Source organism: Caloenas nicobarica, chromosome 22 (genome assembly GCF_036013445.1).
Source record: "Caloenas nicobarica isolate bCalNic1 chromosome 22, bCalNic1.hap1, whole genome shotgun sequence".
NCBI lineage: Eukaryota > Metazoa > Chordata > Aves > Columbiformes > Columbidae > Caloenas > Caloenas nicobarica.
Genome location: NC_088266.1, coordinates 3,447,786 through 3,464,064, shown reverse-complemented (window position 1 = coordinate 3,464,064; position 16,279 = coordinate 3,447,786). Strand labels below are relative to the sequence as shown.

The 16,279-nt window shown below is 43.6% G+C and overlaps 1 protein-coding gene across 1 annotated transcript; it reads left to right on the top strand.

Moving 5' to 3' along the window:
- On the top strand, nt 1–16,148 carry PLOD1 (procollagen-lysine,2-oxoglutarate 5-dioxygenase 1). The gene is made up of 19 exons (XM_065649948.1): nt 1–162; nt 4,337–4,428; nt 4,570–4,706; nt 5,261–5,424; nt 5,758–5,870; nt 7,197–7,260; nt 8,380–8,477; nt 8,810–8,911; nt 9,013–9,144; nt 9,419–9,540; nt 10,219–10,323; nt 10,764–10,889; nt 11,711–11,852; nt 12,189–12,302; nt 12,571–12,636; nt 12,988–13,092; nt 13,489–13,635; nt 13,937–14,062; nt 14,336–16,148. The coding sequence occupies exons 1-19, from the start codon at nt 81–83 to the stop codon at nt 14,489–14,491; spliced, it is 2,193 nt and encodes a 730-aa protein (XP_065506020.1). The 5' UTR covers nt 1–80; the 3' UTR covers nt 14,492–16,148.
- The last annotated feature ends 131 nt before the right edge of the window (nt 16,149–16,279 follow it).

Below are 16,279 nucleotides of genomic sequence, written 5' to 3'. Positions count from 1 at the left end.
CGCCGGGCGGGTCTGGTGCGTGGCACAGGCTCCGGAGCTTTCTAGAGCCGCCGGTCGGTGTCGGCTCCCGGGCCGCCTCCATGGTGCTTCCGGCGGTGCTGCTGCCCTGGGCGGTGCTGGCGCTGCTCGGGCCGGGGGGCGGCGGAGCCTCCGCGCAGGAAGGTAAGGGGGCTTTTACGGGGGGAGCCGGTGGCCGGGCTGGAGGTGCCACCGCTGTCCTCGGCATGGCCCGACCGAGACCGCGGAGTCTGAGCCCTTGGGCTGAGCCCGCTGCTGAGTTCTCAGGGGTGCGCAGCTGGCGGGGGTGTCCGCACATGCTTAGCGAGTGCCTCAGCTACCAGACTGGCGCTCATAGCCCTGAGTTTGAGGTGAGCCTTGGACACCCACTGCATCCCACTAAAGTACTCCCAGCCCCTTGGGTTGTGTCCCACCCGGGTCAGCCCTTCCTGCTTTTTAACTTAATCAGTTCAAGAGTTTGGTAACGGAGAGCGTTTGATCCCAGACTGGCCACACTGTGACCTGAGATCCGGGATGCTCCGAAAATAAATCTATCCCCAACATAAACAGTTGGTAGATGCTGTGAACAGTAATTGGTAAACAGTGGAGGATCAGGGCAGCTACAGAATGTCAGCCAGGCCGACAAAGAGGTTCACACACTGTCACTCTGCCAAGAAGTTTGGATAATTATCTCTGTCTTCATTAGAGAAGTGGCAATTAAGTGGAGATTTCATCTTGTTACCTACAATATTTGCCTTCACAATGTGTGGTTCTGGTATAATTTCCATTACTATGTATTACTTAATAAATAATGCAGTTAATGTGTATCCATGGGAGCGTTGGGAGTTCTTTAGTTACAATGGCATAACTAAACAAAACAATTCAGCATTTAGGAGAACTAGTAGACAAATAGAAGAAGTTAATCTTTCTGTGCTATCCTGTTTTCCTTACACACCCCAAATCTTCCAGGTTTTTAGTAAGGTTTTAGAGTGCACTAGAGATATGAAATTGAGTGCTGGGAAAAGAGAATGAAGTATGTTGATTAGGAAGAGAGATTTGGAATTAACTGCTTTTTCAACCCATTGCTTCTGGCATGGCTCAAAGAAAAAATGCCTTACCTTTTCTGTGCCTCAGCTTCCTCAGAGTAATATGAGAATAATGATACCTGTCTTCTCTCTTGTACATTCTTTTAGATCTCTGCAAAAGTTCTAAGCATAGTTATTTGTAGTTAATAGAATCTTTAAAAAAACTTTCATAAATGTAATTTTTTTTCTATTTGATCTCTGTATTAATGGTATTTTCTTGGACACTATCTTAACAGGAAGGGGGACAGTAAGATTGCCCAAAGCACAGCCTGGGGATAAATTCATTCCTTGTCCTGAAATGCAGCTGCAGCTGAGCTTTCCCTGTAGAGTCAGGGCAGAAGTAAATAGCTCTAAAAGAAGTAAATAATTCTATTTTTTTTTTTTACTGAACTCATCTAGTCACTGTTTTTTACTCTTTGTAAGAAGTCAGAATTCTACACAATCATTTCACTGTGATGTTGATCTCAGAGTCCCTGTTCCTACAGAATCCCTGTTCCTACAGAATCCTTTTCACCTGTAGTGCTCAAAAAACTTCACAAAAGCAGCAAATGTCCCCTATTGTCACTCTACAGATGGAAAAACGGAGGGATAGCAAGACTGGCTCCTTGTGCAGTACAGTCAAGCTGCCCTGGTTCCTCATCCAGTGTTAACCACAGTGTTCATATTTTGTAGCCATTCCATTAATAAATGTATTTTGTGCTATTTCTAATTGTCAGCACGGCCCAAGGAGTCCCTGGGCCCAGGAGGCCCAGCTTGACAGAACAGGCTGCTGTTTCTACATATGAAAAGTAACTGTGACACAGAAAATAGGGAAGCATACATCTGCTTTTGGAGGTTTTAAAATGCCTGTGTGTGGGACTGAGATTAAAAGAGTTTACTGCTCTGTCTCCTGAAAAACCAATCAGCTGCACCAGTGTTCAGCAAAATCAGTGAGAAAGAGCAAAAAGGGTTAAAGGAGAAGGAGCGGGGGCAGCATAGCTCAGCACAAGCTCGTAGTACTGGACAGAAAGAATGTCTCTTGGGATGGAAAGCTCTCGCTACTGCAGAGATTTTTCAGAACAGAAACTGAGCTTAATGTCTCTGAGTCCTACCCCACCAGATGAATAATAAGAAGGGAATCTGTAATGCAGAATTCTGCTGGGGAGGACAGTGTCTCCGGCTTTTCTGTGCATCAGTGAGTTCACAAGCAGCACAGTGAAACCTTTTCTGTCTTAGAAACGGGACACCGCCTCCCGTTCATCCGTGTGAGCCTTTAGCTCTCACATCTGGTCCAGCAAACTTCTGGCAGTCAGATCATAAACAGCTGGTTGCTTTCTTGGGATGGCAACATGAAAATGAATTAGCGATTTATTTCACATGAGATGTCTGAGAATTCAGGCTGAAATAATTACATAGCGGTCAGGCTCTTTTATTTCTTCTTTTATCGTTATCATATGCTTTCTCCTCTCCTTTCAGGTACTAGAATTTGATGTTTGTCTTCACATTCCTCTCTGGCAGGCCCACATTTGCCTCGCTCTGCATTGGCAGCATGATCTGCACATTCTCAGAAACCATGAGCTCCGAGCCCTTTAACAAATCTGCCATGGTTTATGGCGAGAAACTATAATGGCTTTAACACGTTCCCTGGGGAGATAGACATTTTACTCATTTGTTTGCACCCTCTGACTAGACAGGACACAAGGAACTGGAATGTGCTAGAGGAGCTGGATTAGGAATGCACTTCATACATCTAAAAATCTGCCTTTAAAAAACCACACAAATGCAGGATTAGTATTCTTTTATTTGTTACTCCCTTTGTGTGAATGTCTAAGAAAATACAATTAGAGCTGACCTTCTTTTGACTGTTCTCAGTCTCTCCTCTTTTTATTCCGATGCAGGTAAGGGATTTTAGGAATTTCATAGGGAAACCCCCTTTCTTCCTAGCTTGGGGTCTTAACACTTATTTCTTACTTTTGCTGCCTTTGTCAGATCTATCTAGGACCTGAGCTCTTAGATCCTTCCTCCCTAAGATCAGACAATATCAGTTTTGTTACACTAGGAAGATGCATCTGGTACATCCATTGAAAAAAATCATTATTCCAAAAGAAGCCTGCTCCAGCCAAGAGAATGTGCTTTCAGTTTTTCCTGGTATTTTCTGATGTTAAAATCGAATGGCCAGGATTCACATTTAAGCACTGTTGCCAGAGCCGATATGAATTCCTACTTAAGCAGGAGTGTTAAGATGAAGTAGAGCATTTAATCATCACAATGAAGAAACCAGAGCTTCCACATAAAAATCATATTCCAGTGGGACTATTGAGAAACTTCTGAAAGGGAACTTCTGAATTTAGCTTTGTAATTTTTAAGGGACTGGAAATGAAAAGCAAGTTTAGGAGGAGAATGTAAATGAAAGTTATGGCAGAATTAAATTCATATTGTATATGTATGAAAAAATCTGGAAAACACCTCAGGAATGCAGAAGAAAATTGGAGCAGCCATGGAGAGGGAATAATAACATTCAGCCTAATTTTGGTGTTCCCTACACCCAGTCAATGCTGAGTGACAAAAAAGCAGCTCTGTGGGGAACAGGAAGCCAATTGCACTAAATAGATGACTTCCAAATGGGCGTTTTTATAGTAGTTCAATTATTTATCTCAAGTTTAATTTCCTCCATACCCTATGTGAGAGAAGAGAATTGTAGCTTTCAATAGCAGGGCAAAAAACCACTCAATACATTATATTTTCTTTTTCTAGCTCATAACTCAGACAGTGAAATTGTGTCTTCTTACAATCTCCCATTTTATACCCCGGACCAGGTTCTAATCTCCACTGCAAAGGAACAGTCTTGCTTGTGCTGCAATTAGTGTTGAGTTCTTCAAACAGACACTGAAATTTGAGGGCACCTTTGCCCTGTTCTGTCCCCTGTGATAGTTCCTCCAGTAAAACACTGACTATGTCCACGGTTTCTTTTTACTTTGTCTAATGTTATATAGAACAGACGTAACCTGTGTCCGTGAACAGCAGTGACTGCGAAAGTCAGGACTCCTGGGTTCTGTTGCTGGATTCATGATCGACTTAAAGAATGTAGTGGGAAAGTCACTTCTCATCAGCTGGATTTTGACTTCTCTTTGTCAAATCTGTCAAGTATTTCTAGGGCTGTTGATCCCTACCTTGGCTCAGTATCTGATAGTAAAGCTCCTTAGTTAAGTATGGAACAGCTGGTAGTGGAAACCATGCAAGTTGAATGTGTCTCTTGTGCTTTCTCCTGTATGCAGAAAACCTGCTGGTTCTTACTGTTGCCACAAAGCAGACTGAGGGATTCCAGCGCTTTAGAAGATCAGCCCAATTCTTCAACTACAAAGTCCAGGTGATGGCTCAGTGGTGGTTAGTCGAAGGGATTTGTACTGGGAGTTATCAGGACCAGTAAGGTTGTGGGTTGTGGTCCTTTCCTGTGAGTCTTGCTGGGAAGGTGACCTGTTCAAGAGACCCTGTGCCTGTCATTCTTTAGGTGCTGGGGCTGGATGAGGAATGGCAGGGTGGAGATGACAAGAAGCCAGCAGGAGGCGGGCAGAAGGTCCGTCTCTTGAAATCAGCTTTGAAGCAGTATGCGGATAAGGAAGACTTGATCATCCTTTTCATAGACAGGTAATGGTTTGGAAAGTATTTGCCATGAACTGAGTCGTAAGGCTATTTGGATGGGTTCTTACTGAGAAGAAATTAACTGTGAAGTAGATTGCTTTTGGAAGGTGTGTCCAGACCTCCTCCATTTTTCCCCCCTGAATTCTCTGCAGTTGCCAGAGGGTGGCTCAGAGCTGCATCCGTGGCAGCTGGGAAGGTCTGACCAGAACAGGCTGATTCCAACTGTTACATAAAGTTGATAGTGTTATACCTGCTCCTGCCAGGGTGGAATTTGGCTGTCTTTATCTGCAGAGAATGAGCAGACAATTTAAATGGATCTAGGCAGGCCTTTCTTACCAGAATTATTTGTTTTATAAGGTGAGGCAGGCTGCAACACAATCCTGAGAGCAAGACTTAGTCTGCTGGAGAAATGTGGAAAGGGAAATGGACAGTAATACTGTGAAGCAGAACTAAAAGAAAGAGATTCCTAAAGAAGCAGCTGTTCCTAGAAACTTTTTGTGCTGACCTGTTTTTGTGACCCCATACTTTTCTGTCCCTTTCTTGTCTGTCTTTTGCTCTAGCTATGATGTACTCTTTGCATCGGGCCCCACGGAATTGCTAAAGAAGTTCAAACAAGCTAAGAGCAAGGTGGTCTTCTCAGCAGAGAACTACATCTATCCTGACAGAAAGTTGGAAGCCAAGTACCCTCAGGTGCGAGATGGAAAGCGCTTCCTGGGTTCTGGAGGTAAGATGCAGAATCTTCTTTTAGCTGAGAACCTCTCTCAGCTTTTTCCTCCTATTGGAGGGACTTTGGGAGAAGTAGCAAGCGACTAGCTGTGGAAAAAGTGTCTCTATAGATGGAGCTTTTCTGATGCTAAAGGTTGCAGATTTGATCCTGGTGTCATTCTGTGTCGGGAAGTGTGGTCTATACATGTTTTTGCTGAAAGCTGGTGTATCCCTGCAGCACCGCAGAGTGGAGCAAGACTTTGTGTGAAAGAAGTGAGAGCATGTGTCTAGAGGAGAACATTCCTTTTTTAGTTGTCTGAGTTGCAACACATCTTCATACTTATTCCCACAGGCTTCATAGGTTATGCTCCAAACCTGAAGAAACTTGTGGAGGAGTGGAAAGGGAAGGATGATGACAGTGACCAACTCTTCTATACCAATGTCTTCTTGGATCCAGAAAAAAGGGTAGGTGTAGCTAGATTTTGAGATTAGGAGTTGTCTGAGAAGCATTGCTGTTAATCCTCTATGTAGTGCTGACAGTAAAAGAAATTAATTGCATACATATTGCCCCTTAATTACTGCTCTGGCATCCTTACATGGAAAAGGCCAGTAGTATGTCTAGTTACCCATTTCCCTTCTGAAAATGTGCATTCTAGCTGCCACACCTTGGTTCTGTTATTAGCAGTTTTTATCTTTAAACTCAAGGTATCTTAAAACAAGTCTTACTGGAAACTCATGCTGGTATGTGCTGATGTTTAAAGCTATTGAGTGTGGCAGAACTCACCAGCCTCAACCCAGGGAATGTGAAACCCAAACTTGAAGTGTGACTGATTCTGCTTCTGTTGTCTCTGCCCAGTTCTGTGTTACGCAGTGCAGCCTGTCCCTGAGGGACAGCACAATGCATGGGAATGAAGAAGGCAAACTGTGACAGCAACGTCAAGAGGAAGCATTAGAAATAGGAAACTGCTTTCAGCCTAATTAGAGAAGGAGTTGCACTTTTTTACCAGCAGGGCTGGCAAAAAATTCAGAACAGCTGCGCTTTTTTACTTCCCCAAATCTGAATATGGCCTGTGATATTTTAACATGACCAGTTCCTTTAATGTTCTCATCTGCAGTTCTGGCCCTGTGCCGTACAAAGGCTGAGTAATTCCACTGACTTGGCATTCAGAGAGCGGATGTTAGCGCCCTGCTGTCCTTTCCAGTAATCCATCTCAGTGGGTGCCTGGGGGGACACTGACTCTGTTAAGTCAGCTGGATTTTAATCTGACAAAAATCTAGTCAGAATGTGACTTGCAGCAAGGGATAAAAGCAAAGATTGTACAAGCTGGCTTTGCACCCTGACTGTGTTCTGGTTTGACACTGGTACCTGGGGCAACATTTGGGGTAATGCTTGCCCTGTGAATAGATGGCAAGAAGCTGTCTTCACAGCAGGTGTTTTTGCTATCTTGGCATTCCTGCATATTATGTGTGGGTTTCATATGACTGTGCTGCAAGTGTACTTCATTAATATGATGCATATTATTATTGGCGCACCCACGAGAGCTTTAAAATGTTTATTTGCATGGTTTTGCATAGTATAATATGTTTAAATTGTTTTAGAAAATGGCGAATTGTCCCCGATTCAAGTGAAAATGAGGATTAGCTGGGAGTGTTATAGGCTTCAGAGCCTGGAGAGTATGGAAATGATTACAGGAATGTGATATATCTTCACTCAACGTCGGATCTCTCACATGTAAAGAAAGGGTGCCCACTTGTGTTTTAATTAAGGTTATTTATCTAATTCTTTTAAAGGAAAGTATCAACATCAGTCTAGACCAGAGAAGCCGGATCTTCCAAAACCTAAATGGAGCATTAGGTGAGATGGAAGAAGGAAGCTCATTTCTCCTTGGAATACAACTGCATGCTGACACCAGAAATAAAGTTGTGTTATGGCTGAAGGGATTAAATTTCGGAAATTCCTGGCCCTGCAGAATAAGCCTCAGTAAAAAGCCTCTGTCAGAGTTCTGGGATTTATTTGCAATTCCACTGCAACAAACGAGGTTCTCATTGTAATTCCCTATTCACTTGGGGAAATGCAGGTCAGGTTTTCCATCTTACAGCTCCTTGCCCCTTTGATCTCCAAGCATGTCAGATCGCATTAGCCTTGGGGATTGAGACTGGGAGGGACTTCAGTGCAAGTAATAACACACAGCCCTGCCTAGGGCTCTCCTGCCTGTCCGCTCCATAGCAATGTGTAGAATGCACAGGAGGTGATATGCAGCTAGGCACTGTCTGTGCTGCTCACTGACCCTACCACCTGCTGATTCATAGATTTTTTGCTAGTCCTGGCAAAAGTGATTCCTTTACTGTCCTGACACTACTGCCTAATGTTTTCACTTTAGAGTCTTGCACGACTCCATCTTTATTCCAGTCAGGTAAAAAATTATAATGGCAGTGTAGTTTTTGGCTCTTGTGCTCATTATAACAATGGAGATTGGATCTGTACTAGTCTGTTTTTCGAAGGATTTTGTGTGGTTCTGTGAGGAGACATCTCAGATGATCTCTGCCAGGAGGGTGGACCTTTTTCTGAGGTGAAAAAAGAGAGACAGCAGGTGCATAGAATGCTTAGGTGAGAAGGGTCTGACTCCTTCTGGCCATCAATAGCTGTTCCTCACAGCACAATTTGTCAATGCCAGTTTCGAAAGACTGTTTCAGTGTGGCTTCTGCTAATTCCCAGTAGAAGGTGTATTTGTCAGCCCAGCAAGCTGCATTCCTTGTCCAACTTCCCAACCATCCTCCTGTTACTTCACAGGATCATTCTGAATGTTTTTTTTCTCCTTTCTGGATATGGCCTGTAGCCTTTAAACTGCTTGTGCGTGGTTATCCACACCCATGCTTTCATCTTTCAGCAGTTGTTCAGTAGAAATGAGGCATTGTGCTGCTAATTATCAATAAAAGCCTTCCTCTGATAACATGATGGCAATGTCATTTGCAGATGAGGTAGTTATGAAGTTTGAAAACTCACGAGTGAGAGCAAGAAACTTGTTATATGACACTCTGCCTGTGGTGATTCATGGAAATGGACCCACCAAGGTAAGTGGGTGTCCTGAGGGAAAGATTTGGTATGCGTTTGTTGCAGTGATCCTTTAGGCTTGAGTGTATCAGTTTACTGTCTTCCCATATACTGACTTTCCCTGTCTACATTTACATCTGAGAAACAGTAAGTGGTCCAGGTCCATAGCTGCAAGATGGGCCTGGTTCAAAGATCAGCATGTAATTATACCCTCAGGCTGTCATGCTTTTGAGATTCTTTAGTCCAGAAGAAGTTAAATGAAGTTCTGATGAAACGTGATCTTACACTGGGGGTGGATGCAGAGAAACTCCCCTGCTCTGTAATGTGTAACATGGCAAATTCACTTCTGCAGCTGCAGCTGAACTACCTGGGGAACTACATTCCTCAAATATGGACATTTGAGACGGGCTGCACTGTGTGTGATGAAGGTCTGCGCAGCCTCACAGGCTTTAAGGTGATGCTGATGTTTATTCAAAGCTCTCAAGATGGGTCTTACAATGGGATCTTACATGTCTGATGTGTTACCTGAATCATCACTTCTCTCACTGAATGTAGGATGAAGCGTTGCCAATGATTCTGATTGGCATTTTCATCGAGCAGCCCACTCCATTCCTCTCCCAGTTTTTCTTACGGCTTCGTAACCTTCATTACCCAAAGCAACGAATCCAGCTCTTCATTCACAACCATGTAAGTGACGTTGTCCTGTGAAGGTCCTAGCTAATGTGGGGAAAATGTGTATGTCCTCCTGTCCCGTGGGTACCTTTGCAGCCTTTGATTTCCAGGCTCTGTAATCCCAGGACTCATCTGCAATGGCACCTATAAAATAGCTCTGTCCAGATGTAAAGATGTGGAAGTTGGAAGAGCTGTTGCTCATCTGGTTTGGCATTTTCAAGAACAGGAGACTGAGCAGCCTGGGATGAAGTCATCTCATCTGTTTTTCCTTATTTTTCCTTTGGCATAGGAGGAGCATCACTTGATGCAGGTGGACTCTTTTGTTGAAGAGCATGGCAAAGAATATCTAGCCGTCAAAGTGATTGGGCCAGATGATGAGGTGGAGAATGCTGAGGCACGTAACTTGGGCATGTAAGTGAAGAGGCCATACTGGAGGGCTAGTGGAGTCAACCTGTGTCCAGACTAAGGCAGTCCAGTTTTTCTGAGTATTGTCACTGTCAAGTGGACGCTTCTCTTCTTTCAGTCACCCTTTTCTTTCAATTTTCCTATCTTTAACTCCCCTTGCCCATTATATGTTGGGAAAAAATCAGGCCAAATGCCAGCTCCCTTTCTCCAGTTTCAGAAACCAAGTTCTCACTGGTCCTTTGCTCTGTTAGATGATAGCCCTGTAGCTCCCACCCTCATCAAGCAGTCTATGTGCCCAGTCACAGATCACAAAGAATATGCCCCTACATCCCTGAAGAGAAGTGTAGTAGTAAAACTAAGAGCTAGTGGCAGAGTATCTTCCTGTCTGTGATTGGGAGGTGTGAGTTTGAGCTCAGGTCTGGATTTGGGCTAACAGTAAATGGGAACCTCTTCAGTTTGTGCTGGAGAAAGTTTGCTAAATGTTGATTTTGGCTGTGTCTCAGCGTGTGCTATTGGATCCTGACTCTGATGTGCTTGTCCTATGCTAGCTTTCTGAGTTGTTAGGTTAAAGTGAACTTCTCTGAGCACCCAGAAGAAGACCTTTAGTCTACAAGGTTTTCTGTCCCATGTCTTGCTCTGTTCTAAGAGGAGTTTGATGTGACTTTTCTTTTTCTCTGGCTGTAGGGATTTATGCAGAAAGGATCCTGACTGTGACTATTACTTTAGCCTGGATGCTGAGATAGTTCTGAAGAACACAGAGACTCTAAGGATCCTGATCGAACAGAACAAGTGAGTTCTTTGGTCTGAGCAATCCTTACTGGTCACCTTTCACACGAGGAATACAATGAGTTCTTTAATCACTGAGATGCGTAAGGCAGTAGGAGAAATGTGTCAGAGATGGAATGTTAGAGAGACACCTCTTCTTTCGTCTTTTTTTACTGTAGTTGTAATCCCTGGGTTTTAGGCAGTAGATGTAAATCATCCCTAGTTTTGTCTTTGTATAGTCACTAGAACAAATCAGATTCTCGGAGACCTGCTGCAGGGTGCAGTTAGGAGATTGTGACTATACTTGCCCTTTCTTATGTGGAATTTCATTCCAACAGAGTTGACAGAAGCAGCAACTCTGTGAGGGAGAATCCAACTCTTACAGTTCTGTGGTTTGTAAATATTTTCCTTTTCTTCCTGTGGTAACGTCCTGTCCTGCGATTCCTTTTTGTTTGTGCTCACAGGATGATGATTGCCCCACTGGTGAGCCGTCATGAGAAGCTGTGGTCAAATTTCTGGGGAGCGCTGAGCCCTGATGGATACTATGCCCGTTCAGAAGATTATGTGGATATTGTTCAAAGGCGGAGGGTGTGAGTTTGCAAAAATGTTTCTTGCTGATATAATCCCTCAAATGTAAAGCTTGCTACAGCACATTATCATCAAACCAGCTAATGTCAAAGAACCACAGTCTTTGTGTATAGAAAAGGAAAATAAGTCTGTACTCCCATTCAGAAGCAGCTTTATGTTCTCCCCTCAGCAGAGACCATAACCTACTTTGGGCAGATTATCTTATGATCAGAGTAAGAGTTTAAGAGTCCTGACTCTGCTGAAATAATTTTACTAATGTCATGTTTTCCCACCTGTGGATTATAGTTAGTGTCATCCTGAAAATCCTGTGAAGTGCTGTTTAATCTTTATCAGATAGTCCTCATGAGATACCAGGTGATCCTTGAATGGAAAATTCAAAAAATACAATTGTTGGTTCATTTGTATTCTTGAGGGGCTGCCTTTTTTGTTAGGCCATTATGTATGTGATAAATACTGGAAATCAGCTTATACACTTTTGGCTTATTCTGTTTTCTTAAATCACTGGAAAAAAATATGTTGATCTCTCTGGGAAGAGATTCAAGCCATTAATTATACCCCTAGCAAAAAAAAACCCGCAGTACCAATCAATTGCTTTCACAGTGTACTAGTATTTGTGCAGCTTAAAAGCTCTGGCCAATATACATGATTTTTCCTGGAAAATAGAAATGACAATTCCTATTGGTATGATTTCTCCTTACTGTTCTGAACTGCCTTATTTAGACAAGCCTGGCTGATACTGCAGTGCTGCCTGCCATCCCATCAACTCCAGCAGTTTCTGTCTTAGTGGTATTTCAAATCTTACTCTTGTACCCCTGTGTTTCAGCGGGCTTTGGAACGTTCCCTACATCAGCAGCGTTTACATGATTAAAGCCAAGGCTCTGCGATCGGAGCTTGGGCAGACAGATCTGTTCCACAGTGGCAAGCTGGATGCTGACATGGCTTTCTGCCACAACGTTCGGAATCAGGTCAGTCGAGGAGAGGCTGGCAGGGGAGAGCTGCGTGCCAGGGTGGAGGTGGCAAGATCAAGTATTTTCAAGGCATTCAGCTCTGCTGGGGCATGGGACAGGATGAGCTGGCATTACTCAGTACTGTGCAGGCTTGGAACAGTGCAGGATTTCTGTCTTGACGTGAAACCACACAGAGCCAGGGACCGCTAAATGCAGATAACATTTTTGTTCTTGGGCCTATTCAGGGCTGTTCTAAATGGGATTGACAGGGTAAGAAGGAAAAACCTAATCTCAGTGTCTTACAGAAATGTGAGGCCTGGAAACAAAGCTTGATTGTTTCCCTCTGTTCTGCAGGGAGTCTTTATGTACCTGACAAATCGGCATCAGTTTGGACACATACTGTCCCTGGAGAATTATCAGACAACTCACCTCCACAATGACCTCTGGCAAATATTCAGCAATCCTGAGGTGAGATAACCTGCAGGCTTGACAGTGTGGCATGTGAAGATTTGATGAGTAGCTTCACGAATAAGGAGAGTCCAGGCTTTGTAATAAAGGTATCTCTCAGGTGGGATGAGTAGCATAGTCACAGAATTTAAAGAGAAGGTGTTTATGTGATTTATAATATCTGGATCTTCAAAGCCTATGAAACACTCCTGCACAAGTGCCTGGCCTTTTATTGCCTCTTTTGGCAGGCCCCACAGAAATAATTGCTTTTCTTATCCTTTAACTGCAGGACTGGAGAGAAAAGTACATCCATGAAAACTACACAGCAGCTCTGAAAGGGAAATTGGTAGAAGTGGTAAGAAAACTTTGTTCTTATCCATCAGAATGGGAGATTGGCGTCAGGACAATGCTGATATCATCACTATTGTCACTCTCAGGAATAAGCAGTTCAGCATGACCTTGTAGTCTTTCAAATCCAGTGGAAACGTGACCTCGAAAGTGTATCTAGAGCTAAATCTTCTTTGTAGAAGTGTATCTCCAGCTCTCTTAAGTGGAACTGGGGCCTGTAAATCAGAAGACAAATTTCTATCCTCAATATTTCAGTTACTTTCCACTTTGACTCAATCTACAGTCAGTTTAGTTTTGTTCCTTTTGCCTCAAGCACCTGCCCTTGTTTCTGCTATTCTCACCCGTCTACTTTCTGCAGCCCTGCCCAGATGTTTACTGGTTCCCCATATTCACTGACACTGCCTGTGATGAGCTGGTGGAAGAAATGGAGCATTATGGCCAGTGGTCCACAGGTGACAACACGGTAAGAAAAAGCAGGAGCTTTTTGATTTATGGGTCACATCATTATCTGTGCATATTTGGTAGTAGCAGTGACTCCTGTAAGAAGGCATTAAGCCTCACAGTTAAACCAGGAAACCAGAGGAAATACTCTGATTTTGTTCCTGATAAACTCTGTGATTTTGCCTGCATTCTTGAAAGTTAATTAATCTTTCTGAGTCCTCTTTAGTGTCCTCTTGAAGCTACAGTGTTCAGCCCTTCTGATGGTGATATTGTTTACCTTGGGGTTTAATTATTGTTTGAAATGAGTTTTCCATCCTGGAAATTGTGATAAATGTCATATTTATTTGTAGTTACCAGAAGCAAATGCTTTTCATTCCTGAAATCCATCCTCATGGGTGTTTTCATGGTTCTATTTCAGGACAGCAGAATACAAGGAGGATATGAGAACGTCCCAACTATTGACATACACATGAACCAAATTGGTTTCGAAAGAGAATGGTATAAGTTTCTCCTGGACTATATTGCACCCATCACAGAGAAGCTGTACCCAGGATACTATACCAAGGTATGTATAGTTTAGCATCAAAACTTGTGATCAGCTCAGCACCTCCTCCAGTTCCAAACTTGAAAAGTCTGCTGGACTCCTCTAGCGATATGCATAGTACTTCCCAGTTGATCCTGGAGTATGACATAAGTATATGCAGCAGGAAATACGCAATTTCACAATGACATTTTCTTGCCTTATTGTTGCCTTTCCCTCTTAGCAGTGAGATGCACTTTAAATATTACACTGGGCTCTGCAGCTCAGTAGCCATGGGCTGGTATAGCCCTGTAACAGATGTGCACTTTGCTCTTCTCTCCTGCAGGCTCAGTTTGAGCTGGCCTTTGTAGTTCGCTACAAACCTGATGAGCAGCCGTCTTTAATGCCCCATCACGATGCTTCCACCTTTACCATTAACATTGCTTTGAACCGAGTTGGAATAGACTATGAGGTAAGTGTGTGCCAGTGTGTCAAAAGTGCAGTACAGCCCCTTGAGCAGCCCAGGCAGCTGAAAACCCTTTCCTTATCCATATCTGGCTTCTTCACACCACAGGTTGCAAATAACGACTGGGCTAGGGTAGGAAAAAGATTTTTGAATGCATCAGAACACAGGAGATTGCCCAAGCACCTTCTCACACTTCCTGAGGGGCTGCCAGGAGAAGGCAGAGCCTCTTTCCCTGAAGTGCTTTTACCAAGCTGGTGTGTCCTGTTTTGTTTCCACCAGGGAGGAGGCTGCCGGTTCCTGCGCTACAATTGCTCCATTCGAGCTCCGCGGAAAGGGTGGACCCTTATGCATCCAGGACGCCTGACCCACTATCACGAGGGTCTTCCAACCACCAAAGGAACTCGTTATATCGCAGTGTCTTTCCTTGACCCCTAGAGCCGTGTTTCACAGGAAGGACCTTTCCCTCGCCCTGCTCACTGCTGACTTTGAGTGGAAACAGGGAATGCTACTGAGAGTTTCTGAGGCATTGATCAAAGCTATTTGGATATTGATTTTTAACAATATTTTAAGACTCCACTACTGGAAGATCTCCCTCTCTGATACTGCAGGTAATATCTAGGAATATTGCTGTAGAATTTGGAAGGAGATTCTGTGCCTTCATTTTTGATTCTGCTCCTCATCTGCTGTGTCTTGGAAATGCGATTTACTTGAACGTTCACTGATTGATTGGCTTTACAAAAATGTTTTCTTGGACTGGAAATCCAGCTTTTTGGAGGCAAGTCACAAGCTCCCTCTCCAAGTAGCTGAAAGCCCATTTTCATCCACAGCATATATATGGGACTGGACAGTAATTCCTGGATACAATTCCAAATGTAAACAAATCGGGGAGCTGACTCCAGGAGTCATAGCAGTTAAATGTTATACCAGATGAAACTCAGTAATAAGAGCCTGAAGATCATCTGATTCTTTACCTCTTTGCAGTCCTTGGAAGCGTATTGCAAAGTTCAGCAGCAGTGGCAATATAAGTGCTTCTGGTTTGCTAAAGGAAAGTCCGCTAATGATATTTTACCTCTGGGGTTAGACTGAAGAGATAAAAGCCTCCCTGTTTTCTGTTACTGTAGCTAAAAGGAGCATGCATAGCCAGACAAACACAGACCATATCAGTGTGTGTAGATAAAATCTAAGAAAGGGAAGGCTGAGAACAACTGGATCAGTCAGGAGGGCTTCACTGCTGAATCCTCTCAGTTCTGTCCCATGTTCAAAAGCTCTGATCAATCTGGATAATAACCCAGAGGCCCCAGTGGCCTCATTCCAGTTCTCAATGATAGTTTTGATAATTTTCTTTGCATCCAACTTGAGTAGACCATCAGAGAGCTGTTCTCTAGTATTTAGAGAAAATCCGTATTCAGTGGTTCTTAGTTGAGATTCTAAACCAAAATGCAAATTCCCCACTTCTGCAGTGGGGTCCAGGCTGATAGAAATGGGTGTTTGGAAAGTGCTGAGAGATCGTGGTGAGCTCGTAGGTATAAAAATCTGTCTAGACTAGGCCCATGGTTAGAGAGGGAATTGGGAGAAACCTTTTCTGCCGTTGCCTGTGGGATATTTGCTCTGCTTCTCAGACAGTGTTATGCTCTGGGTGTCTCAGACTAACAGGTTTCACAAGCAGTAAATTAATATCATGATTGTCCTTAGGAAAAAAAAAAAAATCTTCATCTTAGTTCTCTGTGTCTCCAGTTTTACTGTCTAATTGCCAGGTTTGTCTCAGACAGGTTGCGTTAATGCAGGCAGAATAGCTTTAGACCTGTGAACTCCAGCGGGGAACTTTATACAATTTGATGGACCTGAGGAAGGCGACGTTGACCTTTTTCTGCTGCTTTCCACGTGCTTTTTAGGTCTATTTCAAGGATACACACTCACGCGTGCACAAGGGAGAGAAAAATCCAGCCAGAGACAATCAATTTGAAAAATAAAACAGTAATAAATCTTGCTAAGTGAAGTCAGAACTGTTACCAAATGGAAGGCCATGATAGGCCAATCGTTGAGATGTCAAAAATGTGTATGTATTTATTCAGCAAGGTTGTTTTTTCACTTATTTTGTTGTGTGTTTCCTTGCTCGGTGCGGTGATGGGGGTTCCTTATGGGCCTGTCACACGGGGTGTGCGGTTCGGGCCGGCGGAACCCGCGTTAACCCCCGGCCCGGTGCCCTCTCCGGGGATCGAGCCT

Coding starts and splice junctions, on each gene's coding strand:
- PLOD1 (XM_065649948.1), top strand. CDS start 81: ATGGTGCTTCCGGCGGTGCTGCTGCCCTGGGCGGTGCTGGCGCTGCTC. Junction 13,093..13,488: donor GGTCCACAGGTGACAACACG/GTAAGAAAAAGC, acceptor GTTCTATTTCAG/GACAGCAGAATACAAGGAGG. Junction 13,636..13,936: donor ACCCAGGATACTATACCAAG/GTATGTATAGTT, acceptor TCTCTCCTGCAG/GCTCAGTTTGAGCTGGCCTT.